Source organism: Pseudonaja textilis, chromosome 13, assembly GCF_049901715.1.
Source record: "Pseudonaja textilis isolate UNSWEBS1 chromosome 13, rPseTex1.2, whole genome shotgun sequence".
NCBI lineage: Eukaryota > Metazoa > Chordata > Lepidosauria > Squamata > Elapidae > Pseudonaja > Pseudonaja textilis.
Genome location: NC_142002.1, coordinates 13355886 through 13381099, shown reverse-complemented (window position 1 = coordinate 13381099; position 25214 = coordinate 13355886). Strand labels below are relative to the sequence as shown.

General features: G+C 39.3%; 1 protein-coding gene across 3 annotated transcripts in view; it reads right to left on the bottom strand.

Annotated features, from left to right (window-relative positions):
• The window catches only part of FAM227B (family with sequence similarity 227 member B), a 75650-nt gene that overhangs the window by 10576 nt on the left and 39860 nt on the right, over window positions 1-25214 (bottom strand). The window contains exons 10-11 of one of the 3 annotated variants that reach the window (XM_087941422.1): window positions 2450-2499; window positions 1580-1896 (exon numbers count right to left, since the gene is read on the bottom strand). The exons of 1 other annotated variant lie outside the window; for it this stretch is intronic. In XM_087941422.1, coding sequence (XP_087797548.1) covers window positions 1645-1896; window positions 2450-2499 — 302 coding nt within the window. In that variant the 3' untranslated portion in view covers window positions 1580-1644. Of the gene's footprint in view, window positions 1-1579; window positions 1897-2449; window positions 2500-25214 lie in introns of those variants that run through there. One more of the 3 variants, XM_087941423.1, reaches the window with a different exon arrangement.

Genomic DNA, 25214 nt, shown 5'->3' with positions numbered 1-25214 from the left:
GGACAAAATAAAATGACTTAAAATTATCCACATTTCCTCATTTTCCAGTTTAACGGAGGAAGCCAACGTAACGATTAGGCATTTCATTTTAAAGTAATCTGAATATGGCAGAGAGTATGGTTTTATAGTTAAGACGTAGTTGTCTTCCAAGTCGAGTAGGTTATAACAAGAGAGATTCCAACTACAACTCATTTCCAAGTTTAAACCCCAAAGTTGCATGGTCATAGGATCAGGCTGTTGACTTAGATGTAGAAAGGAATCAAATTATTACCTAACAGACAAAATATTCTTGTAGATTTGTGAACCCTCTTCTACTCATTGGCTAACCTGGTATCGGAATCATGCCAGACAAGATTTGTTACAATGATTTTCGTAGTTTCTTTCTGGAAATACGTTCCAGACTGACGCATCCATTAAAGAATCTGGGATTTGTCATGGAAACCTGGCATCTAACAGGTCCTGTGCACATGGATGCAGATTAAAGATCATTCCTTTGGATGTCTGTCACACATATTGTTTCTCACCCTGAAGGGGATCCAAGGATCAGATGGTTGTCTGGAACCTAGATCAGAAAATTATTCTGATCCACAGATTTTGAAATGCTCAATCCAGCTTTCGCAGTCAAATTGTGTCATAACATCCAATTGTTGTTAAATTATCTAGCTTCTAGGCATGTGCCAGGAGTTTACTCAGTGACTAAGTCCATGCAGTGATCTTGTTCACTTTTGGCTTACTGTTCTCTGCTTTTATGGTTTATTGAGCAAACAATGGTTAAGCAGATTGTGGATTAGTGTGACGAGTGTATCTAGTCATTATGGCATGGCTTCAACTTAATTTTATTTATTTATATCCTACCTTTATTATTTTTACAAAAAACTCAAGACGGCAAACACACCTTCCTTCTCCTATTTTCTCCACAACAACCATCCTGTGAAACGAGTTGGGATCAGAGAGGATGACTGGTCCAAGGTCAACCAGCTCGCTTTCATGGCTAGGTGGGACTAGAATTCAAGTCTCTGGGGATTGGCCAAAATCACCCAATTGGCTTGGTTTGCTAAGGCGGGAATAGAACTCACAGTCTCCTGGTGATTGGCCCAAAGTCACTCAGCTGGCTTTCATGGCTAAGGTGGGACTTGAATTCATGGCCTCTCAGTTTCAAGTGTGGTGCCTTACCCACTAGACCAAACTGCCTCTTGCTATATATCTGTCCTGGCCTGTAAATATGTATAAAATAAAACATGCATGTTATATGTGTCTTTTAATAGCAAAAGCAAACCATAGTTGAGAGAAAATGTATACAGCAACTCCTCTATATATTAGCTTAGCCCTTTTATTATTATTACCTTTATTGTCAGAGTACAACATGTGTACACTGAGCCTCCCTTCGTGTGTCCTCCCCACACACACACACAACTCACAGTGAGGACAGAAGTCCCTAATCCAGTCCTAAACCCAAACCCAAACTGGATTTTCTTTTCCAAATTGGATTTTCTCCAAATCCAATCTGGAAAAGAACTGAGCTCGGAGAGGAAATATTCAGTCTGACCTGCCACAAAAAAGAAAACCACATTCCCGCAAAGTCCAGATTTCACTTCTGTCTTTCTCATCCCTTCACCCACTACATTGTGTGAGTACGTGTGTGTTTTAGTGGACATACATTATTTTACTGCAGGTTTCAGAAACGGTTAAAGCTATCTCAAGTAATAAACGTCTTCCTTTAAAAACGAAAGGATATGGTACTTTGCAGATTTCACTGTGATTGATCCTGTAGCCTCGGGAGTTCGCTAAAGTATTAGGGAGTCCATGCATCCGAAAATAATAGGAGACCAATGGACTTTGACCACCAAGGTTGAAAAGCGAATGCTGAAAGTGTGGACCGTCTCCAGCGTAATGGGACTATAAAGAAGATGGAAAGAGCCTTTATTATAATACAGCGCAGTTTAATCTTTCTTCCAGCTGGGGCTGCTAAGAGGTGGATGGTGGGGCGGTAAGAAGGGGGGCAGATCCTGATTGGGAAAATAGTGCAGAAGGAAAGGTTAAGCCCTCTGTCCCTGAGGTTGTTTTTAATGATCTAATCTCCCTCCCCAATCTCTGCTGTCTGGCAACTGCAACCTCAGTCTTTCTCTTGATTTTGTATTTTGTATTCTGGTCTAATTTTGTATTTGTTGCTAAAAGACTGGCTTTGATTGTTCTTTATTTGCAGTGCAGAGAGTAACCTACACTTTGAATAAAAAATTATTGCTGTTTGTAATATTTTATTCTGATTCTGTTCCTCTCTCCAGTATGATCTATAATTCAATTAAGAGATTATTTTCCCTTCTAAAGAATATGCACAATTCATTGTGCAAAGATTTAAATTGTTTTTGCAAAACCTGCAAAAAGAAATAAGACAGGTTAGAGAGGAAACTGTTTTCAGGTCTTGAAGATAATGCAGAATGTTCACACATACCTCCTTTTGTGTGTGTGCTGGCTGTTCTTCATTAGTCACCTGAAATCTCACTGTATAAAATACAAAAAAGGTGTTTTTTTTCAGTTACCTAATTTTGAGTTTTCCTCCCATCATTTTTGTAACTTAATTCAATGAGATAAGATCATCTCATCCACAACAGAACTAGAGATGCAGAAAATCTGGGTTTTTCTTAAAGACATGGTTAAAATCCTCAGTCATTGGTGTTTTGGAAGAGCATATTCCCACGACTGAAAAATTAGTTTTACACAGGTGCAGAGGCCGATGTCCCACCCAACTCTTCAATCCCTTTTCAAGAGGAAGTTGACTGTACCCTATTTAAAAAGTGTTGAGAATTCAAAAGTTGCCTAATTATAATGAAATAAAATTAATTGATGACATTTAGAGCAAACATGGTGTTGTTACTCACTTTCCTTAGTTACATAATAATGTCCAAGGGCCCTTAAACTTAAATCATAAATATGAAATGACTATTCCCAGGTTCAAAAGTACCAGGAAATTTTAACAAATTCTTAGAGATTTGCATTATTGTATTCAAGGAATTTAGATTTGTTCTTGCCAATTCCAAGATTGTTATGTCTCGGAGATCAGTACTGAGCAAGTGTTACGTTTCCAAGAATTAATTCTGATTATCTTGGTTTCCTTCAAAGGAAATACAATCACTGCCCTTTCTTTGAACATCTTAGCCAAAATTTTCTATTGTACAAATAATTATTGAAATAATTAATGCTTTATAGAAAACACAATAAGGTAATATTAATAAAATAGGCAATTCCAACTAATTGCAGGAACCCTGGTATGAATATATTATCTTCTCGTCAATATTCCCTTTAAAAACTAGAGAATATAGACAGTGGACAATACTGCAGGTCTCTACCAATTGTACAACTTTTGTCTCTGATGTACTTTATTTAGAATAATCTTGGCAGATACATAATTTTGACTAGGGAACTTGCATTAAAAATGCAATTACTTCCAGAACTGCATTCAGCCGAGACACACTTTCATTTTTCTCATATCCATACTAGGAGAATAATCTATTCTGTGTCTGAACCTTTGAAAAAGTTACTCAGGGCATGAACCAACGATGCACTTGCCCAGCACCTGGGCTTACAGATTGAAACCGCTATGATGATGATGGGTATATGTGTGTCTATGTGAAATCTATAGGTGCACGCTTATTTGCATATAGGGATCCTTATTCAGTTAAGGGATTGAAAGAACGGTTGCTGAGATTGGGTACGTCTAGTCTGATGAAAAGAAGGACTAGGGGTGACATGATAGCAGTCTTCCAATATCTCAGGGGCTGCCCCAAAGAAGGGAGTCAAGCTATTCTCCAAAGCACCTGAGGGTAGGACAAGAAGCAACAGAGGGGAATTAATCAAGGAGAGAAGCGACTTAAAACTAAGTAGAAATTTCCTGACAGTTAGAACAATTAACCAGTGGAACAACTTGCCTCCAGAGGTTGTGAATGCTCCAACACTGGAAGTTTTTAAGAAGAGATTGGACAACCATTTCTCTGAAATGCTACAGGATTTCCTGCCTAAGCAGGGGATTGGACTAGAAGACCTCCAAGGCCCCTTCCAACTCTTGCTATTCTATAAAAAGAGGATATGCTCACAGAAAGCTAATTTTTCAGCCCAATTGTGAATCTTCTGTGGAACTAAATAGCGAGACCTTCCCACTGCCAAACGTCACGCTCTTGCTCCTGATTTTGTCAAGGACAGCACTGTCTTGGGAATGTGGGGTTCTGGTGAGTGGGATACTTTGCAATTGGTTTTATTTCCTGCAGGACCTCTTTCACGGAAGCTTCCATGGATTTTAATGCACAGAAGGGAAGGTGCAAGAGAAACATCGTGTGAATACACAAATTGAATAAGTGAATAAAAATAATAATAATATAATTAGAAGTAGTAGTAATCAATAAGTCAATAAGTGAAGATGCAAGGGAAACCTTGTGTGGATAGACTAAGTGAATAAGTGAAAAATAATAATAATAATATTAACAACAAGAACAACAGCAACAACAACAATAATAATATAACAACAACAACAATAATAATTAGTAGTAGTAGTTGTAGTAGTCGTCACTAAGTCAATAAGTGAAGGTTTAAGGAAAACCTCATGTGAATAGACTAAGTGAATAATAATAATAACAATAATAACAACAACAACAATAATAATTAGTAGTAGTAGTCGTTGTCAATAAGTCAATAAGTGAAGGTGCAAGGGAAACCTCGTGGGAATAGACTAAGTGAATAATAATAATAATAATAATAATAATAATAACAACAACAATAATAATTAGTAGTAGTAGTCGTTGTCAATAAGTCAATAAGTGAAGGTGCAAGGGAAACCTCGTGGGAATAGACTAAGTGAATAATAATAATAATAATAATAATAATAATAATAACAACAACAATAATAATTAGTAGTAGTAGTCATTGTCAATAAGTCAATAAGTGAAGGTGCAAGGGAAACCTTGTGTGAATAGACTAAGTGAATAATAATAATAATAATAATAATAACAATAATAATAACAATAATAATAATAAGTAGTAGTAGTAGTTGTTGTCAATAAGTCAATAAGTGAAGGTGTAAGGGAAACCTTGTGCGAATAGACTAAATGAATAATAATAATAATAATAATAGCAATAATAATAAATAGTAGTAATAGTCATTGTCAATAAGTCAATAAGTGAAGGTGCAAGGGAAACCTCGTGTGAATAGACTAAATGAATAATAATAATAATAATAATAATAATAATAGTAATAATAATAATAATAACAATAACAATAATAAGTAGTAGTAGTAGTCGTTGTCAATAAGTCAATAAGTGAAGGTGCAAGGGAAACCTTGTGTGAATAGACTAAGTGAATAATAATAATAACAACAACAACAATAATAAGTAGTAGTCGTCAATGTCAATAAGTGAAGGTGCAAGGGAAACCCGTGTGAATAGACTAAGTGAATAGACTAAGGGTGGGGGTGGAAGGGTGGGAGAGGGTATCTATTACTGAGGGACCCAAGAGTAAGGCACTGAAATCCAGAGTAAGGCACGGCAGATGATTTACACCATTTGTATCTTGGTGACATAAATCTCTGTGGAAATCCTACTGAACTTGGAAATGAAAGCAGATAAAAGTTTGCCTGGTGCTGTTTCTCACGGGACAGGAATTACGTTTCCTAAGAGCAGGCTTACCTTTCCACAAAAGGTTTTTGCTTTTAATACGAGACTCGTTTCCAGCAGTAGCTCTCTCCTCCTCCTTCGCTAAATTAAAACATTCTGCCTCTTTATAACCTTACAGGATACTGTGGGGAGCCATCTGGCAGCCCCCTCCCCTCCTCCCAGTTGGCAGTAAGATGGTTTATGGCTTTGCGGCCACAGCAGCCATCTCTAGGCCTTCAATCGTTGTGGGAGTACCTTCTCTATTGTGTTGGGACAACTTTTCCAACCTAAGCACGACTGAAGAGAAAGTGGGTGAGGTGGGCCTACAGCTTTCATGTCATGCCCCGAAATGCCCAGCCCAACATGAAAATCTACAGCTGGTTCACACAGTAGTTCTGCCAAGCTGTAAGGATTTCTAAGGCTGCTTGTCTTGAGAGGCATCCGTACCCGTCATATCCCCCACTTCTTGTCCCCTGAGGCTGCATGGAAGATCTGCAAAAACCCAAAAACTTCTTCTTTGCAAGGGTTATAGATATAAAACAAAAAGATGTTGAGACTCTAGAAAAAGCGCAGAGAAGAGCAACCAGGATGATTAGGGGACTGGAGGCTAAAACATACGATGAACAGTTGCAGGAACCTGGCATGGCTAGTCTAGGGAAGAGAAGGACCAGGGGAGACAGGATAGCAGTTTTCCAATATTTGAGGGGCTGACACAGAGAGGAGGAAGGGGTCAAGCTATTTTCCAAGGCACCCTAAGGCCAGACAAGGAATAATGGATGGAAACTGAACAAGGAGAGATTCAATCTGAAACAAGGAGAAATTTTCTGACAGTGAGAACAATCGACCCATGGAACAGAAGTTGTTTTTGGAGTTGTGGGAGCTTCATCACTGGAGGCTTTCAAGAAAAAACTGGGCTGCCATTTGTCAGAAATGGTGTAGGGCCTCCTGCTTGGGCAGGGTGGTGGTGGACTAGATGACCTACAAGGTCCCTTCCAACTCTGTAAGGGTGGAGGGAGGCTAAGAATCCAGAATTCTCACTATGAAGAACAGCAAAGATGAATCCACCCAGAAGTCCCTAATATTAATGCTGTCCAGTGCAGTACTGATTAGAGGTTATCGTGAAAACCCCTTGCAGGTAGTCTTCGACTTACAATGTTCCTTCAGTGTCTGCACAAAGTTACAATAGCACTGAAAAAAAATCACTGATGACCGTTACTTCACACCTGTGACCGTTGCAGAATTCCCCATGGTCATGTGATCAAAATGCAGGTGCCTGGGCATTCATATTTATGATGGCTGCAGAGTCCCGGAGTTTGTGAACACGTTTTGTGACCTTTTGATGAGCAAAGTCAATGGGGAAGCCAGATTGACAGCTAACAACCGTATTACTCACTTAACAACCGCTCTGATTCACTTAACAGCCATAGGCAAGGAAGGTGGTAAAACTGGCCAACTGTTAACAACAGTCTCATTTAGCAACAGAAATTTTGGGCTCAATTGTCGCAATTGATACACTACCTGTACACTACCAATACACTAACTGTATCGGTTATAAACTCATATATAGGAATATGCCAATTATGGGTCTGTAATGCATAGTTCTACAAAAAACAAAAGGGACATCCCAGGTTAGGTCCATGCTGTACTGGAGGAGACAATCCTCGCCATGCTAGTTAGGCATAAAGTAAATTGTAGCTTGTTAATCGAGAGGACGCCATCCTTGGGAAAACTGCAGGAATTTCTGGATGGTGAAAACTAGAGCTAAAGCACATTCCGGCTGGGGACTAAAGATAAACTTAAATTTAAAAAAAAAACCTTGGATTGCAGTCCTCAAAACGCATCTTCTCTATGGGGCACAACAGCAGCACTCATCAATCAGAAGAATGACGGTCCATGTTACATGCTAGCTACCGTACTGTAAAATTCAGAAAAGCTGAATTGGATCGACGCTGGGTTCACACCCATCTTTATCTCCAGAGAAAGCTTGTGAGAAAGCAATTGAGTGTCTTCCCCCCCTCCCACTTCTTCTCAAGTGTCATGATGACCCAGAATGCCTTTTGCAAAATGACAGCCAACCCAAAATGATGGGCAGGCCACCCAGAAGGGCTGTGTCGCTGCTGGCCTCCAGAACATTTTTCCAGTACTTTTAGTGCTAGGTAATAACTGGATCAGCACATTCCCCCTAACATCTGCTACTGGTTCAGATCACTCGTTCATTCCCCTGTTTTCCCTCCCTGTGATCTGACAGAGCTTCTTGGATGTTATTAACGGAAACTCTCCTCAGTTTTGTCAGATCTAGTCGAAAATGATCTGGAGCTTGGTCAGTTCTGGAAAGGGAACAACCTTGCTAGTTAAACAATACATGTCCAGGTGGAGGGAAAAAATTCATGAGGATGAAATCCCATTTTAAAAAAACAAAAAAATGAGCAATTTGGTTTTATGGCCACATCAACGCCTTAGTAAGCAGTCACAATAGGGATTGTAAGTATGAATGCAGCCACCTTAAAATCCAAAATGTTAATCCACAGTTTGCAGGATGGGACTCAAAAGTAAATTCTTTGAGTTGTTAAGGCCTATTCATTCCTACAGCCACAACGGTGCACATCAGGAGTGTCCAACTTGGGCAATTTTAAGACTTGTGGACCGTGCTGGCTGGGGAATTCTGGAAGTCGAAGTCGAAGTCCACAAGTCTGAAAGCTGCCAAGGTTGGACACCCCTGTTGTAAATCATAGCTTAATTTAACGCTTTTGATCCTTTAGAGCCCTACTCCTCCCCAAGCACTGATATACTAATGAGTATTCCCATGATATGGTTCAAGAGATGACGAGCTACAAGATGTGTTGTTCAGTCTACTGATGCTGTATCATCAAGACTACCTTTGTAATAGGTTTTTTTTCATGGATAGTTTGATTCAATGTTCAGTATGAGTGCCTTGCAATAGCACAGCCTAACCCAACCTTGGCAGCAGTCACAGAGGGTAGTGGGCCTTTGGCCAACACAGCAGTGGCCCATTATTTAATTCTTTCTTTCCTCTCTTTGAGAGGAATGTCTTCTTTTCAGACAACTCCCTCTGTATTTGGCTCTTAGGACTAATGCTAATTAATGCAGGGAGACACCCACATGGCTTCCTCTTTCCTTGGACCTATTGTACCATTGGGACAAACAATAGAAGTTTTAGATGCCACACTATTTTATTGCTTTGCAATACCACAAGCCAGAGATATCTTCTAAACCCATCTGTCCCATTCCAGTGCCCTTCAGATGGGTCGGACTTCAACTCCCGTGATCCCCTGACCAGAACAGCCTGATCTAGATGCCCTTAGAAAGGAGCAGCTCACATTCAGATTTTATTTCAATTCTTTAAAATGCTTCCAATTCCTCCCCCCTTCTTAGTGGAAGACAACTTCTTCCCAAGAGCTGAAACAAGACATAAATCAGGTTAAAATTGCAGAATTCTCTACTGTTTTTAATTATGTAAAATATGCACAGTTGCTTTTTAGTGCATAAAAATTCAGAACAAAAACTATGAATGTGGGTAAGAATTGAATTCCTAGTCTTTCTTATGCCAAACAGCTTATATAGCAACCAACAATTCTAGACAGCATTCAGAATGGGCAGTATATTGGATATATACCACATTCACACAGTGACTTAAAATGCATAAAAAAGAATGAAGAAATTTTCCAGACACTGCCCTTCGTAGGGACTATTTTCAACTGCTGATGAGCCAAGTCATTTCTATCATTAGATTAAGCTCTATGCGTCATGGAACATGCAATCAAGTTTATAGCCAGATCCACTCTTTGAGTTATCACGGCTTAGGAAATAGACCACTTCCACTGTCCCACTTGTGTGACTTTGCAATTCTCCTTCAGGTCTGATTCCTCTCAAAACCATCTCAAAATGTACAGCTTGCAACGCTACCTCTGAATTTCTGAGGCCAGTGATTCCATACAGTGGAGGAAAAGCTTTCATTTAGCTGACCGTGGCTCTTCTTTTCTACCTGAAGGTACCATCAGTAGGAGCATGATGGCTCAGTGGTTAAAGACAGCCTGGCTTCGGGAGCAAAGTGAGACTTTGAGACTTCAAGCAGAGTGAGCTCTTGTTACTTGCCCCAATTCTTGCAAATTTGAAATTGAAAGCATGCAAATGTGAGTAGATAAACAGGTTCCACTTCGGGGGGGGGGGGAAGCAACAGGGCTCAGTGAACCTCGGCATATAGTCATGCTGGCCACATGAGTGTGAGAAGGAGTCTTCAGAAAACGCTAGCTCCCTCAGCTAAGAAACAGAAATGAGCCCTGCCCCCTAGAGTCAGGCATGACTGGATAAGGGGAAACTGATGGATTTCAAAGATCAGTCACTGTGCAGGGTGCCAAGATGTCTGACCACATACGTGGCGTTTATGATTTTTATACTATTTTTACAACCAAAGAAGAGTAACATAGATACAGTATTTGGATTGGAGAATAGATCCCACATGGGTGAACCCCCCCCACCACCACCACCACATTGGTACAACCTCCCAACCAATCCTTAAGACTAGTGGTGATGTTAGTAAATGAGATCACCTATAAGCCAGGAAAGTCCGGGACTTTCCAACCCAACAGATAGAGGATGAGGCCCCTCATAGGCATCAGAGACACTGCAGGTTGCTGCTAGCATCTAGCGCCATCCATAGGATCTCAGTAGCTACCACAGGAAACCTTTCACTTTAACACCAGAAATGGACAAGATTAACATATAGAGAAAGAGAAGCACAAGCTGGATCCCTTCCAATGGTGACCAGTTGGATGGAAGGACCCCATCAAATATTTGGAGCATCCAAGCATGGCCTTCCAAATTTCCCAACTTTGGTTTGGACTACACAGCTCAAATTATCTCAGACAGGACCACAGCTGTCTATTTTATATCAGCAATCTGACCGTCGGTCTCTGGGACAGGTATATGTCCTTCACATAACAACTTGCCTAGCTGGCCCAGACAACACAAGAGTCCAGACAACCAGGAAGTTACCACCTGTTTCACACGAATGGAGACTTGCTAGCATTTCCTTTTCCTCAGCCAAGAAACTTGCAAGTCAGCCTGCTGGTCTGATAGACAGTGCAATTATGACTGCAGCTGGTATTACATGCTGAAATATACGTTTCCTTGGATAATCTCTCCCTGCATCATTGCATTGCTGCCTGCTCTACATACCCCTGGTCTCCTGAGCCCTCTGGTAGCCAGACCGATCAACAGCCCATCTTGATTTACATGCTGATCATGCCACACCAACTTATCCATTATTAGAATTTTTACAGCTATATCTTAGTGGGTAAGCTTTCTTACCTTCAAGGAAAGCTCCATCCACCACCCAATCTATTCTCCTTTGATGTCCTGATATGACTTTTGTCCAGCATGCGATCTGCCAGGAAGACAGAAACTTTGCTCTTGGCCTGGATATGCGAAAATGCCTTTTCCCCTCGATTTCTTTTGCTGCACCGTCTAGTGAAGAAGGATCCATCTTTGTGAAGATGGGTTAATTTGGCCAGGTGTTCAGCCTCTTCCATAGTCTTTTTTTCCCTGAGGTTATAAGCCTGCCACCAGGTCTTGTCCAATTACATTTATAAAGCCCTAATGCTAAATGTTAATGTGATGATGGATGCATCTTTGACAGGGCTTATATTTTTCCTTAACCAGACAACAAAGTGAGCTTTTCGTTATACACAGGACAGAATGTGTTCATACAACCAACTCACCATCCCGTCTACGATTGCCCATACTAGCTTCAGTGCTTCTGATACCTCTCTATCTTTAAATGCAATAATATTTACTGTGTGCAGTATTTTTAAGCTATTAGGGTTGAAATATTTGCAAATGGATTAGATTGAGAGCCGCCTGGGAAGTAATATAAATAAACTAACAAAGATGTGAGTCTTCTAATGGGAAACCATGGATGGGAGAATAAAAACTAAAATATGGATGGCAATAACTTGAAGAAAACCTCTCTCTCAGAACCACTACCTTAGTTTTCATCCTGGCTGGCCTAAAACTAAAGTGTTTCCAATTTGGCCATTCTTCTGTCACAGATTCTCCCTCCCTCCAGAATATGACACTATTCATCTACTCTCTGTAATTTATTGATTCTTGAAATATTGGCTATTCTGCTAATTCCTAGAACATTCTTAAATGTTAAATTACTGCAAAGATGACACCGTCTATATTTTATTGACTGGACTCAGCCTGAAAAAAACACACACCTTTTTTTAGCCAATCTTTCCAGTCAAATGTTTAAAGTATTCCCATGATAAATCGATCACAAGAGGACTTGTTTATGTTAAAGTTAAATTTCCAAATGACCAGCCTACTCTCTGACCAAACTGGATTTTGTTGATGTTTGTTGCTGTTTCCATACAAAAGCACTAAATTGGCTGCTTCCCAGCAACATAATTCGCTGGGAGCCAATAATTTATTTTTCTTCCATGTTTCAAGAGGATGGAAAAGAGGCATCTCTATTTTAAGGAGAAAAAGAATTCTGTAACACAGCTCAGCCAAAGAGCATTTGACTTGAGGTTCTGATCCAAGCAGAAGATATGCGCTTGAGTTCTAAACAACTGAGCAACGGTCTTAGTGGATAAAAATAAATAAACCTCTTGGATTCTACAGGGTTTCTGTTTCTTAAGCCATGAAATGAACCCTCTTCCAGTAACAGGGAATTATTTAAACTCCTTAATAACATCTTGCTGGGGGCTGTCAGTGTAGATGTAATACACATGACTATCTAACTACCCCAACTTAATGACATAATGCCATAAATAAAACTAACTTGAGCCAAGGCTCTGAATAGCAACAGAAAGTATTTTTTGATCCCAGAGCTCATGCTAGAAAAATCTGAAGTTGAAGTATTAAGGCATCTGTGTCTATCTCTCCTCTTTTAAAAAAGATACCATCTCAGTCCCTTAGTAGCATTGTTTATATGTGTTGTCTTGGCCACTCTTACTGAGGCATTAAGGGCCATTAACTGAATCCGAGCTAAGAGAACATTGTCATTTAGGTAGTATGCTAAGGTAACATATATGATCCAAAGCAAATGATAGAAGTCTGTATCATTTCAGAATGCAGAGGGAAAGTTTGGATGTTTTGTCAACTTTTCAACATGAAGGAAAGGAAGGAGAAAACTTCATATTCAAAATACTGAAACTGGAAAGCTGCTTTTCTTATTTTTATGTGAATTTCGAAGAACACTTACCAGTAGTTAGCCTCCCAACTCCAGGGTGGTTCAGCCCACGAACAGATGCCATCTGTTTACCTATGCTCTACCTTATTAAGATTAGCATGCAATCTCCTGCCTAGATTTGATCTGAGAGTAAAACTGTTAACAGTGACCATAACCAGAAGCCTATCTGTTGCTACAGGAACACGCAAAGCCTCTTGAACATGGAAATGTTGTAACCATGCGTTGTAATGAATCTGTTATCGTTTCTTGAAAGTGGCAAAGGTTTGAAGGTTAGAAAAAAAATAACATAAACATTATTGTAAAAAAGTCTGGTGAACTAACCGTGAATAATATTTTTTCCAAACCAAAGAGCTACCTTTCAACATCTGTATTCAGTGATGCAGAGTTGATCCTTATTGTGCTTCATTACTTTTTTAAAAAAAGATCATTTATATAGAGTAGCGGCTCTTTGTGGATTGTATCACACAGGCTTAAGGCCTCTGCTCTGTAATCTGAGTACCCTCAATACATTTTCTCAATAAATCCACTGAGATTTTAAAACGGGCTCTGCAGAAAACACAGGGTCTCACCAAATTATTGGGACGCTGTCGAAACCGAATCTGGAGGTAGCCGTGTAGGGCGGTGCATATCTCAAAGCAGCAGCAATGGAAACAGCCCCACCAGGTCACATGAGTAAAGGGAGAGAAAGGTCTGGGCCTTTTTGAATCAGACATCAGGGAGATGTGTTTACAACTGGCCAAACGAGATATCGTGTAACAGACCGATTTGTTTAAGTGTTGTGGATTTGCTTCCAGGTGAGCCAGGTAGAACTGCTTACAAAGTGGACGGTCAGGTTCTGGAATGAAAAGTGACACTATCCTATTGCAGGGGTAGAGTGCCAGGGATAATGGTCTGGGCCTGGGAAAACGATGAAATGTGGGAAAGTGCCCAGGAGCCAAGCTGGCACAGGTGGCCCTAACAATGAAATGCCATTCATGCCATATGCTACAAGGACAACATTGGCAATCAGTGCAACTTCTCCTTAGATTACGGGACTGGTGAATTCATTTTTCCTGCCTTGATGGTTGAGCTTCCTAAGGTCTGGTGGAAGAGCTGATAAGAAAGCTAATAGGTATTTCCAAACCGATATGCAGGCATCCTTCTCCAAAGAAAGTGTCCCCTTCTCTCTGGCATTAAAAGAGCACAAGACAGAAAACAAGACTTCGACTGCTGTGAATTCCCTGTATGCAGATTTCTGCTTTGAAAGTGAAAATGCATTCTGTAGGATTTCCAAGTAAATCGTATTAATCCAAGCTCAAAGAAACTTGTTCCTTGGACTCATCATGAATAGTCCTGGTTGTTATTAGAGAAATCTGTCCTCAATCTTCCCTCCAATGCCAAGCTCTTACCTCAAAATGAGACTAGCTGGGAAAAAGCAAGGCATTCCAGGAGAGTGAAGAGAGAGGTCAGAAAGAATGGGGAAAGTTTAAGTCTTCCTACCCACTTGGCTCCTTAAGAACTAAACACTGGGTGCTTAACTTCAGGCGTAACATGCTATTCACTGCTGGACTTAATGTAGTTCTGTGATCATTTCTTGTGGGGTCCTTGGTGCCGTCCCAACCTGGTTGTTTTCTAGCAGACGTTTCATTACCAAATTGAGAAACTTCATCAATGATGTTACCTAGTTTGGTAATGAAACGTCTGCAAAAAAAAAAAAAAAAAACAGGCTCAGAGAGCACCAAGCACCTCACAGTTCAACCCTGAGCTACAAATACTCTACTGGTGTTGTTTCTTGCACCACAATTCTCCTTGTCAATGACAGCAATAGCACTTACACTTATATACCACTTCATAGTGCTTTATAGCCCTCTCTAAAGCGGTTTACAGAGTCAGCGTATTGCCCTCCAACAATCTGGGTCCTCATTTTACTGATCTCGGAAGGAGGGAAGGCTGAGTCCACTTTGAGCTGGTCAGGATTGAATTCCAGGCTGTGGGCAGAATTAGCCTGCAGTACTGCATTCTAACCACGGTGCCACCACGATGCATAAGGAGATGAAATTGCTTAATTCCGCACTGCTTAACTGGCCAAGTACTGCATTGTAAACTGGCTCATTCTAGTAATAGTATTTTTTGGTAAGCTACTACTTTATAAGCTACTGAGAGACTGAACCCATCCAAAATATTTTATTTGGTCAATTAGAAAAGGCTTATACCTTTACTAAGTGGAATGAGCATCATCACAGAAGATTATACAGCTTTTTGCTTGTAACGTGATCTCTTTGTAAAAATATATATATATCAAAATCAGTAAAAGGGAAAAGTTACTTGCCAAATTGGTACAGTCCCAACAACTCAATGACCTTCAACCAGTATAAATGATTTCCTTTGCAGTGCAATCTCAGCTGCATTTACACAGAAGTCTCCTGTGTAATGTGAGTTTAATGAGGCTGACTCCTTTATACCTTATAGCCTTTATTAAAGTCTGGATGAAAGGAGAGAGAGAGAGAGAGGGAGGGAGGGAGGGGAGGGAGGGAGGGGAGGAGGAGGAGGAGGAGGAGGAGGAGGAGGAGGAGGAGGAGGAGGAGAAAGAAAGAAAGAAAGAAAGAAAGAAAGAAAGAAAGAAAGAAAGAAAGAAAGAAAGAAAGAAAGAAAGAAAGAAAGAAAGAATTAATTAATTCTGAAATACTTGAATCCACAGCCAGCCAATGGGATTCGGTACCACTTATGCTTACAATAAGAGCAGAAATCCATGGCTTGCCTAATCATTTGCTTATGTCAGAGTATCTACATATCTGTTAATAAGACCCTCTGTGAAATCAGTTAGCCTATACCATTAGCACACTTCTAAAAACAGTGGATAAAAATGTTTCAAATTACCAGCAGTTGCATCATTTATGGATTATTGTTTTAGCATTGCTAGGTCTCTCGAAATATGATGTTGCTCCCTGTGGAATACTGATTAAAATAGGAACCAGATGGGCTTTCCATGACCAGATTGAAAAAAAAGATAAACAACTGTAGAAAATCAATTCAAATAAAAAAAGGATGCCCTGAGGGTTTTTCTCAAAACGTGAGGTGGCTTGGGAGGCATTGGTGGCTACGCAGTAGAAGTATTTCAGAAGGGTGGAGCAGGCACGGGAAATAAGCTAAACGAAAAACCTTCCCTCCTGCTGTTTAATAAAAAAAGGTGGGGGCCGCTGAGACCACCAGGGAACATATTCTGATTGTCATCTAAGAGCCAAATTAGCTACATCTTAAACATAGATGCCCTTATAATGAATGTTAGAGAAGACGGACGACGAACTACCTCATCAAGAAAAGTTTCAGGTTTGGAACTTCAAAGTAAAACTGATCCAAAGCTGATATTCTGCTATTTATCTAGGAGAGCAGCAAATCCCTGGTTAGGAACTATGCACTGCAATCTGGTAATTTCCAAAGTATGGCTCTCTGGGATAGAAAGCAACACCTAATGAAACAGGTAAATGTTAGACGAGTCTAAGGGGCATTTCGGATTACAATCCACATACCATTCTCAGACAGAAGTCACCTGCAGAGAATCAGAAAGATGCTGAAGGAAGGTCCAAGGAGTTTAATCACAGAGGTTCAAAACACGTAGTTTGTCTTACCAGAAAAGAGATTTGGATGATATGATTGATACGCTGTTCTTCTTGGTCCAGGCGAGAAAGCTTTATTTTGTGGCGTGAGTCTGTGAAAAGCCTTCTACTAAACCAAAAAATGATCTCCATCAGACAAAAGGGTTTTAGCTTACAAACACAGCTTGAAGAAGGGGAGCATCTAGATATTTCCTTTGACTTAAAAAAAAGGTTTCTGAATTTCAACGGACTATAAATTTGGAATGTTCAAAATTTCAGGTCATAGTTTAAAAAAAACAAATCACACCATATTATTTTATTGGTCCTGCCTGCCTTTCCACCCTACTAAGTATGCCACAGCATGTATTTTGTATTATATCCATCAGAGGAATAACATTATTTCTGCACGTGTTTCTAAGAGCAATTCTTGGCTTGCAAAGAAAAAGACGAAGCAAAAAAACCTCTTGATCCGAGCCTTCGTTTCATTGAAAATGCATGTGCTTCCAATTGCTTGCCTGATTTGGAATTATTTATTACCAAAGGACATATAAACTATCGTTTTAGAAACCCTATTGCAAAATGCTGGCAACAAATGGGAAGGCCACCATTTCTTTTCTACAACGCACAACTCACGGGTCAAAGGCTAAGGCAAGTTTTTCCGCAGCTGCTCTACGACTCACGATAATCTTTGATTCTAATGAATCACCCAAAGATTCCCTTTTTGTGCAAGACCAGGTGGTTTATGGTTCCAAATCAAGACTGTGCAAACTTTTAGCTGGTCAGAGTAAAAACATTTTTGGGAATTCGAGAGCTGGGGGTATGTGGATTTCCGATAAATGGAACAATGATAGATAGAGCATCTGCTGTGGTGGAAGCAATGGTGGTGGGATGCTTACACCATCATGCCGATGCCATGACTTGCATGCTTGCATCAGATGTCATGATGCAAGGGCATAATTGCGGCATTTGTGGGATGAACTCTTTTCTCCAACTTCACACATAACCCTGAGGTTGCTTTTGAAAGCATTTCAAAAATCAGTTCAGATCTTCACCAAGGCCCAGGAAAGGGAGAGGGGAGGGAAAAGGGATAAATGATTCTGCCTAGTTTTGACTGACCCCTCCCAAGAAAAAGGAGGAATTGTAATGCTCAACGGAAGAGAATTCTTTTATTGGCCAAGTGTGATTGGACACACAAGGAATTTGTCTTGGTGCAAGTGCTCTCAGTATACATAAAAGATACACTCGTCAAGAGTCAAGAATCATCAGGTGCAACACTTAATAATAGTCATAGGATACAATAAGCAATCGAATCATACTAGGAAACAGTCAATAAAAATCATAAGGATACAAGCAACAAAGTTACAGTCATACATTCAAGGGGGGGGGGGGGATAGCTCTCTATTTCTGCCTTAACTGAATACTTAATTTTGCTTCAGTTTTACAATTTATATCCTGTCTTTCTCTCTTTGCCTTAAGATTCCCAGTGGTGAGCAGTAAGAAATTTGTGTTCTGCTTCCAATCCTACCCCTATACTACCAAATTAAAAATGTGACAAGCTCAATAAAGTGTTACATTAAACTAATGCAACCAAGCAATTTAAAAGGCAACAAAATATTAATATTACATTAATATTAATGTTAAAGACTGCATGATGTACTGTGATGAATCTTTCAAGGCAAAATGTATACATACTAAAATTTCTTTAAAATAATTCTGCACTTGGAAAATACATATTCTTTGGTTTACTTGCTCTTAGGCTTTTCGAGGAATCATTTGAATTCAGAAACTAAGCAAATTATATGTTAAAAATCTCACTCCAAAGTTTGAAGAATCTCTTTACTATGTCAAGAAATATTTTTGTTCTGTAGTATACACTGTTCTAGATATATTACACATACATACAAACACACACACACACACACATACATATATACACAAATGGTTTTTGTTTTCCTCCTTATGTTAATAATCACCTAGAGAATGTTTGCTATTAAGCAGCATAGAACACAGCAAGTAAACATACTGTACACAAGGATTCCATTAGGTGATTTAAGAGATATTTTAATGTTTCACTCATGCATTCTTAGCACAAGCTTAACTATAAGGATATACACTTCCAGCAAAAACCATTCTAATTAACTAGGTGGAATTGCTAATATTCTGGACTGGGAATATGGGAGTCCCAGAGTTTCAGTTTTGTTCGTCCTCACATCTGTGTCGTTCACGTTTATTATGGCCTGGGCAAGATGGTATGAGATGCTATGTAGCGCATCCACAGAAGAGGTCCAAAAATTGAGATAATGGTTGTGACCTTTCAAAGCCTTGTATGTGCATTGTGGTGCGCGTAAAAAGGGGTGAGGCTTCAATTGGGTAGCCATGGTCACCATCTTCTTAACTATTTTTTAACCTTCTTCCCCACCTGTCCGATGACTTTGAATGCTGTACAACTGCCTTGCGTTACTTTTTCCAGACCTCATGACCTACAAGGTCTGTAAACAGCGGGAAGGCAGGAGATTGCATTCTCCAAAGTCAAGGACGTGGCAGGTCAAATAGTAAAACTGATTATTCTGAATGCTCACTTGGATTTTATAAAAAAAAATAAAAGAAAGACCTTCCAATCGCATGTTGGATTAATTTCTCCCTTCGGCTACATTAAAAATGACAAGAAGGCAGCAATGTTTACCTACAATGACGGGTTTTGGACTGTATACCTTCTAGTCCCAGGAATGCCTCATGCAGGCCACAGCTGGGCCATCTACCTTTCGCAAAAAGTATAAATCATAGACAGGAATTTGGTGACATCAGCATTCCCAAAGGAAGCCTTCATTCAAAACTTGATCTCTTTGATGGAAAGCATATTTCCCTTATACAGCTCATCTGGGCAGAGGGGAGTTGGGATTTGCAATGGAGAATCCAGGATATATCAACTGGATATATCACTTGCCTCTCATGAAAATTTCCTAACAAAAGGAGAAAAAGAGAGGGTTGTTTTACCCATTTTAAATCACGAAACTAACTGGGCAGTATATACATATGGAATTGTTAACTTCTGTTTTTATAAAATACTCTTATATAGCCACACTAAACAGGAAAAGAAAAGAAGAAGAAAAAAACCCAACATCACTTGGTTTCATTTATCAAGGAAGGGTGAGGACACAAAAGAGGGAAGATTAACAAACCGATTCTAGTGAAAATTAAAACAGGCACATGACTGCCATTAAGTCTGCCTTAATTCTTCAGCTTTCCTGAAACATGGTATGGAAAAAGGGCACTGAGTTCTTCTGGTAAGTTTAACAAGAATCTTCTCAGAAGAAGATTTCTCAGAAACTTAAGATTTCCTTTTGAGACCAAACATCTTGCTACATTTTTTGCAGAAAAGTTAAGTGGATGTCAAGCAGGAGCATGAAAGTCCAGGATGTAAAAAATCTAAGAATTCTGATGAATGATATATACCAAGTTAATTTAGTTTTGGCAGGGTCAGTATTTTTAATTTTTACTGAAGAGTAATCTATATGGAAAAGAAGAAGAACTAAGGAAAGAATAATAACAAGGCTGTGGAAGGAAAAAAATAAAGAGAAAGGAAGGTCCCTGCTGACCTTCCTTTCTGTTTGCCCCAAAATTGTTCATAATCCCCAGGTATTATATTGATGGTTTCCTAGTATGATTTGATTGCTTATTGTACCCTATGACTATGATTAAGTGTTGTACCTGATGATTCTTGACCCTTGACGAATTTATCTTGTCTTTTATGTATACTGAGAGTATTTGCACCAAGACAAATTCCTTGTGTGTTCAATCACACTTGGCCAATAAAGAATTCAATTCAATTCAATTCAATTCAATTCAATTCAATTCAATTCTATTCTATTCTATTCTATTCTATTCTATTCTATTCTATTCATCATGAGAAGTAACAAAAGCAAATCTTTTGCTTAACTTGATGAATATTGTCTTCCCATATTTTATAAAATGCTGATCCTTGCCTCTGAAGATTCATTATTCCAAGATTATTGGGATAGGTGGGGTTTCTCATATTTTTAAAAAATTGTTCCTTTCAATCCTTTTGACTCCTGATAACTGCAGAATACAGAATAACAGAGTTAGAAGGGACCTTGGAGGTCTTCCAGTCCAACCCCCTGCTCAGGCAGGAAGCCCTATACAATTTCAGACAAACAGTTGTCCAGTCTCTTCTTAAAGCCCCTTCAGTTTTCACGGCAATGTTTTTCAGAAATGATTTCCCACTGTCTCCTTCCTAGAGCTGAGAGAGAACTGTCTCAAAGTCACACAACTGGCTGCGCGCCTAAAGCGGGACTTGAACTCGCAATCTTCTGGTTTCTATCCCAATGCCTTAACCTGATGCCTAGCTCAGGAGAACAATCCCCTCTTCAATTTCATGAAATAATACAGATTTCATTAAACATTTTCCACCAAGAGAGTGCCTCTTTTTTTGCAACCCACCAAAACATGGTTAAAATAACCCTCTCATGCTTTCAAACATTTTAAAGAAGTACGGTATTGGGTAATTTATATGCTGATCTAATCAGGGTTGTACAAGCAACACTTTTCAATGCAGCTGTTGGACAGAGGTAGAAAGGAAATCTGATTCCAATTTGGGGATGAGTCCTCAGTCTTGACACCTGGCAATTATATGGACAGGTCCATATAATTCTAAGCAACATTTTGGGATGGAATTTGATATCACTTTCTTTCCAGGGATGAAATGGCTCAACTACTGGATTACCTAAATCAGTATCCAAAGTGGCCTTCATATTAACAGGGGCTTGTCTGAATGTGCAATAAAAGCAAAAAGATCCTTGACATTATTTTTTTCATAAGTAAATATTAAGTTACTGAAAATAGCATCTGGATGATGTCTAATATATAGTTTTAACTTCCTCTTTATCAATACAATGTTAAACTGCTGGCAAGGAGAACCAGAAAGCTAAAAATAAGGACATTTGTTCAGTCTCATCATTATTATGTGGTCCAGTATTGTCATAAAAGTCATTTATCCTACAGTATTTACAATTCTGCAATAGTTTTCAGGTAATCAACATTGATTCTCCATTAAAAAAGGTAAATAAAAGAGGTGCAACCTTCATTACTAGATACGTATTTTTTCCTAGATCTGAAATAAGATTATGGTAATTTATTATTAATTTTGCTTATTCTGAAAAAATACTTGAGCTGAAAAGTTATGTAATTTAACAATTAGCAGATTATGAAGTACAAATAATGGCAGAATAGAAGTCTAGTAAAAAAAGATTAAAAAATAAATACTCTTTATGGAAGTCCACTCTTTAGTGAGATTTCCTAATACAAATAAAATCAAATGAAGTAATTGCCTACCTGACAAGATATTTTCAAATTTGGGATGTTCCCTCCCATTTCTGCAGAGAATATAAAATCCTTCTATTGATTTTTGATTTTTTTTAGACTTTAGGGTAAAGCTTTCAATCTTCTGCCATATCATTAATATTTTGCCCAGAATTTCCAATGGGAGGAACTGGAATAAGAAATTAAATTTTAAAAGGACTGTCAGGATTATTCATTAAGAACGATTAGTCTTTTGATGTCTAGCTTGCTAAAAGTATAAGAGGTAATTAGCAATTTAAAGCAGAAAAATCCCTGGTCAATCTGAACACAGTATTAAATATTAATAGTGTAGTAATTTGGATTTGAAGGCAAAAGGCTTTGAAGAATGTGAGAATGCATATCTGCAACAAATATATCCTTCCCCAAAATCACCTGGAAATATTTTAAGAAAATGTATATAATGGGTGCATACATAATGGGTGCATATAAAAAGTATATAATTTGGATGGTATAACTATGGATGTTATATTTATCATTTTCCCATTTATGATTTTTCTCTGCATTTTATGTATAATTCCTCACTCCCAAATGGACACACCTTAGAAATGATGGACGTCTCACTAATTCAGTGGACTGCATATTCAGTGTTGCAGAATATGAATAAAGAATTATTTTAGACAAAACTTTTTTTAAAAAAAAACTAAACTAAACTAGAAAAGCTATGCACTATGCAATCTACTGAAATGATTTTTTTTCCAGAGCTGAAGAAAAATATGAGAAACATTTTCTAAAAGCTTGAGTATTTCCAGATTTCTGGAACTGAAGCAAAGTATCAGGTAAGGTAGGGTAACTTATACTGGATATGCGAACAAACGTGTTAGCTATGCAGGGATGACCAAAAGAATGGCTAAACTTTCAATATTAGAAAATGCTAAATTTGTGACCACCAAGCCCATCTTCTAAGAAATGCTGCAGATGTTTGCTTTTCAGATTCTGAGTGGGAAGCCCCTTGTGAAATAAGTAAAAGTGGTGGCAGGATACCTGTGAACTTAATAATTTGTATCAGGTGGTATGTCTGTAAAAGCAAAATTGGGGAAGGAGGGGGGAATCACACAAATGCTGCTGAGGTTTCAATAATAGATGGCAACTATTCAGAATCAACAACATTTGTTTGTTAGCCACTAATTTTTATCCCACCTTTATTATTTCTATAAATAATGTGATGTGGCAAACATATACAAGACACCTTCCTTGTCCTATTTTTCCCACAAGGACAACTTTGTGAGATGGGTTGGGCTGAGAGAGAGAGAGAGAGAGAGAGAGAGAGAGAGAGAGAGTGACTGGCCCAAGGTCACCTGGCTGGGCATTCATGCCTAAGGTAGAACTAGAACTCACAGTCTCCTGGTTTCTAGCCTAGTGCTCTAACCATCAAACAAAACTGGCTCTCTATGTAAGCATGTATGTGCTTGAAACAACACAACCAGGGAAACAGTTGGCACATAACAGCTGTTACAGAAAAAGGACCCACAGTCAAGTTATAGGGGAAAGAAAACCAAATATGATGGTAAATTTGGCACCTATGGATGCTGTATTTATCATTTTCCCATTTGTGATTTTCTCTGCATTGTATGTATAATTATACTGCACTAATCATACTAATGTATGTATGTAACCTTACTGTTCAAATCAAATAGAACAACAGAGTTGGAAGGGGTCTTTGGAGGTCTTCTAGTCCACGCTCTGCCTAGGCAGGAAGCCCTACACCCCTTGAGAGAAATTGCTATCCAACATCTTTTTAAAAACTTCCAGTGTTGGAGCATCCACAACTTCTGGAGGCAAGTTGTTCCATTGTTCTATTTTAATCATACTAGCCTTATGGGGCTTTGGAAGGACAGCCAGTTTGTAGTAGTAGTTAAGGCATCAGATTAGAAATTGGGAGTTATAGTAGTGCCTTAAGCATAAGGCACTTGGCAGTCATTCTCTCACAGCCCTAGGAATCATCCTAAGCAAAACTACTTGGTTTTGGAAGAACATGCATACCCAAATCGAGAAGGTTCTTGGATTGATTCCAGTTTAAAAAAAATCTCAGGTATTTGGTCCCAATTATGAGATCTTGAACAGCCATTGTAGCATACTGAAGCTATAATGGGGTTGACTGGCCGATGACTTGATCCCGTTACAAAGCAATAGCTACATTTTTCTGCACTTCTTGAAATAATAAGCTATAAAAGATAATGTGGAAAGCTTTACGATGAAAGTGAAATTCCCACCATGCTGGAGTTTTTACAAAGAAGGCTAACACAGTTCCTCACCAATGGGAAAGCTATGACTAGCTGCTATGCTATTTTTAGAACTGTCCAGATTTACTTTTTTTTCTCAATCATGTATTCATTCCTATATTGATACCTGTGGTGGGCATTGACTGATAGATGACAAATCATTGGTAAAGATGACACACAATCCAGAGATATCCGTATCGTTTGAACTTACTCCAAATCTGACTATAATCCAGCTTCGTTCCATGAGAACAATGCAATATAATTGAATCCAAGATGGAATATGACTTGGAATGCCAAGATAATAAACGGGGAAATACAAGTATCATTTTAGTATGTTGTTATTCTCACTTAGCAAGTGATGGGCAGGACTGATAGTGGCCAAAGCTGACTGACATAGGCCAATTTAAGTCTTGCCTTATAGACCAGTGGTTGCCAACTGGTGGGCTGAGGACCACTGGTAGTCCGTGAGAAAATTTTGGTGGTCTGCAGAGAAATGTCCCCCCAAAGCATTCCTCCCAAAGCAATTAATCCAGGCTGTGTGAGAACACAAGGCTGTGCCACTCACATGGCCCGCCCACCTGCTGGCCCCCACCCTTCGGCCAAGCGCACACCTTACCTTGAGTAGAGCCACGCAAGCTGGAACTGGAAGGTAAGACTAATGGCGGAGGAGAAAAATCTGTCCCGGGGTGGCTTGCTGACGTTGGTGGGAAAGTCGGTCCCATATTCCAGAGCTGCAGGAGTCACAAGACTGGCTCTTTGGTCCTCCCAGAGCAGCTCCTCCAGTCCATGGCAGGCCGGTGCACCCAGGTGGAGGAGCAGCTGCTCTGGGATGACCAGAGGGCCAGTCTTGTGACTACTGCAGCTCTGGAATATGGGACCGACTTTCCCACCAACGTCAGCAAGCCACCACCAGTCAAAATTCACATTAGTGGTCCGCAGGATTTAAAAATTATGAGTTTGGTGATCCCTGAGGTCCAAAAGGTTGGCGACCCCTGTTAAGGACTATTATAGCCCATGTGTGCAATTTAGTGGGGTGGGGTAAGGAAAGTCAGAATATTAGTTGAATCAGCCCCTATGAAAGAAAGTTAAGTGCAGTCCATCAGGTTGGAGAAAGAAATGTGCATCTGCTTCAGTAAAGGATCATGGTTTGCTAAATAAATAGTCAAAAACAATAAGATAGTGTTTGCATTTAGG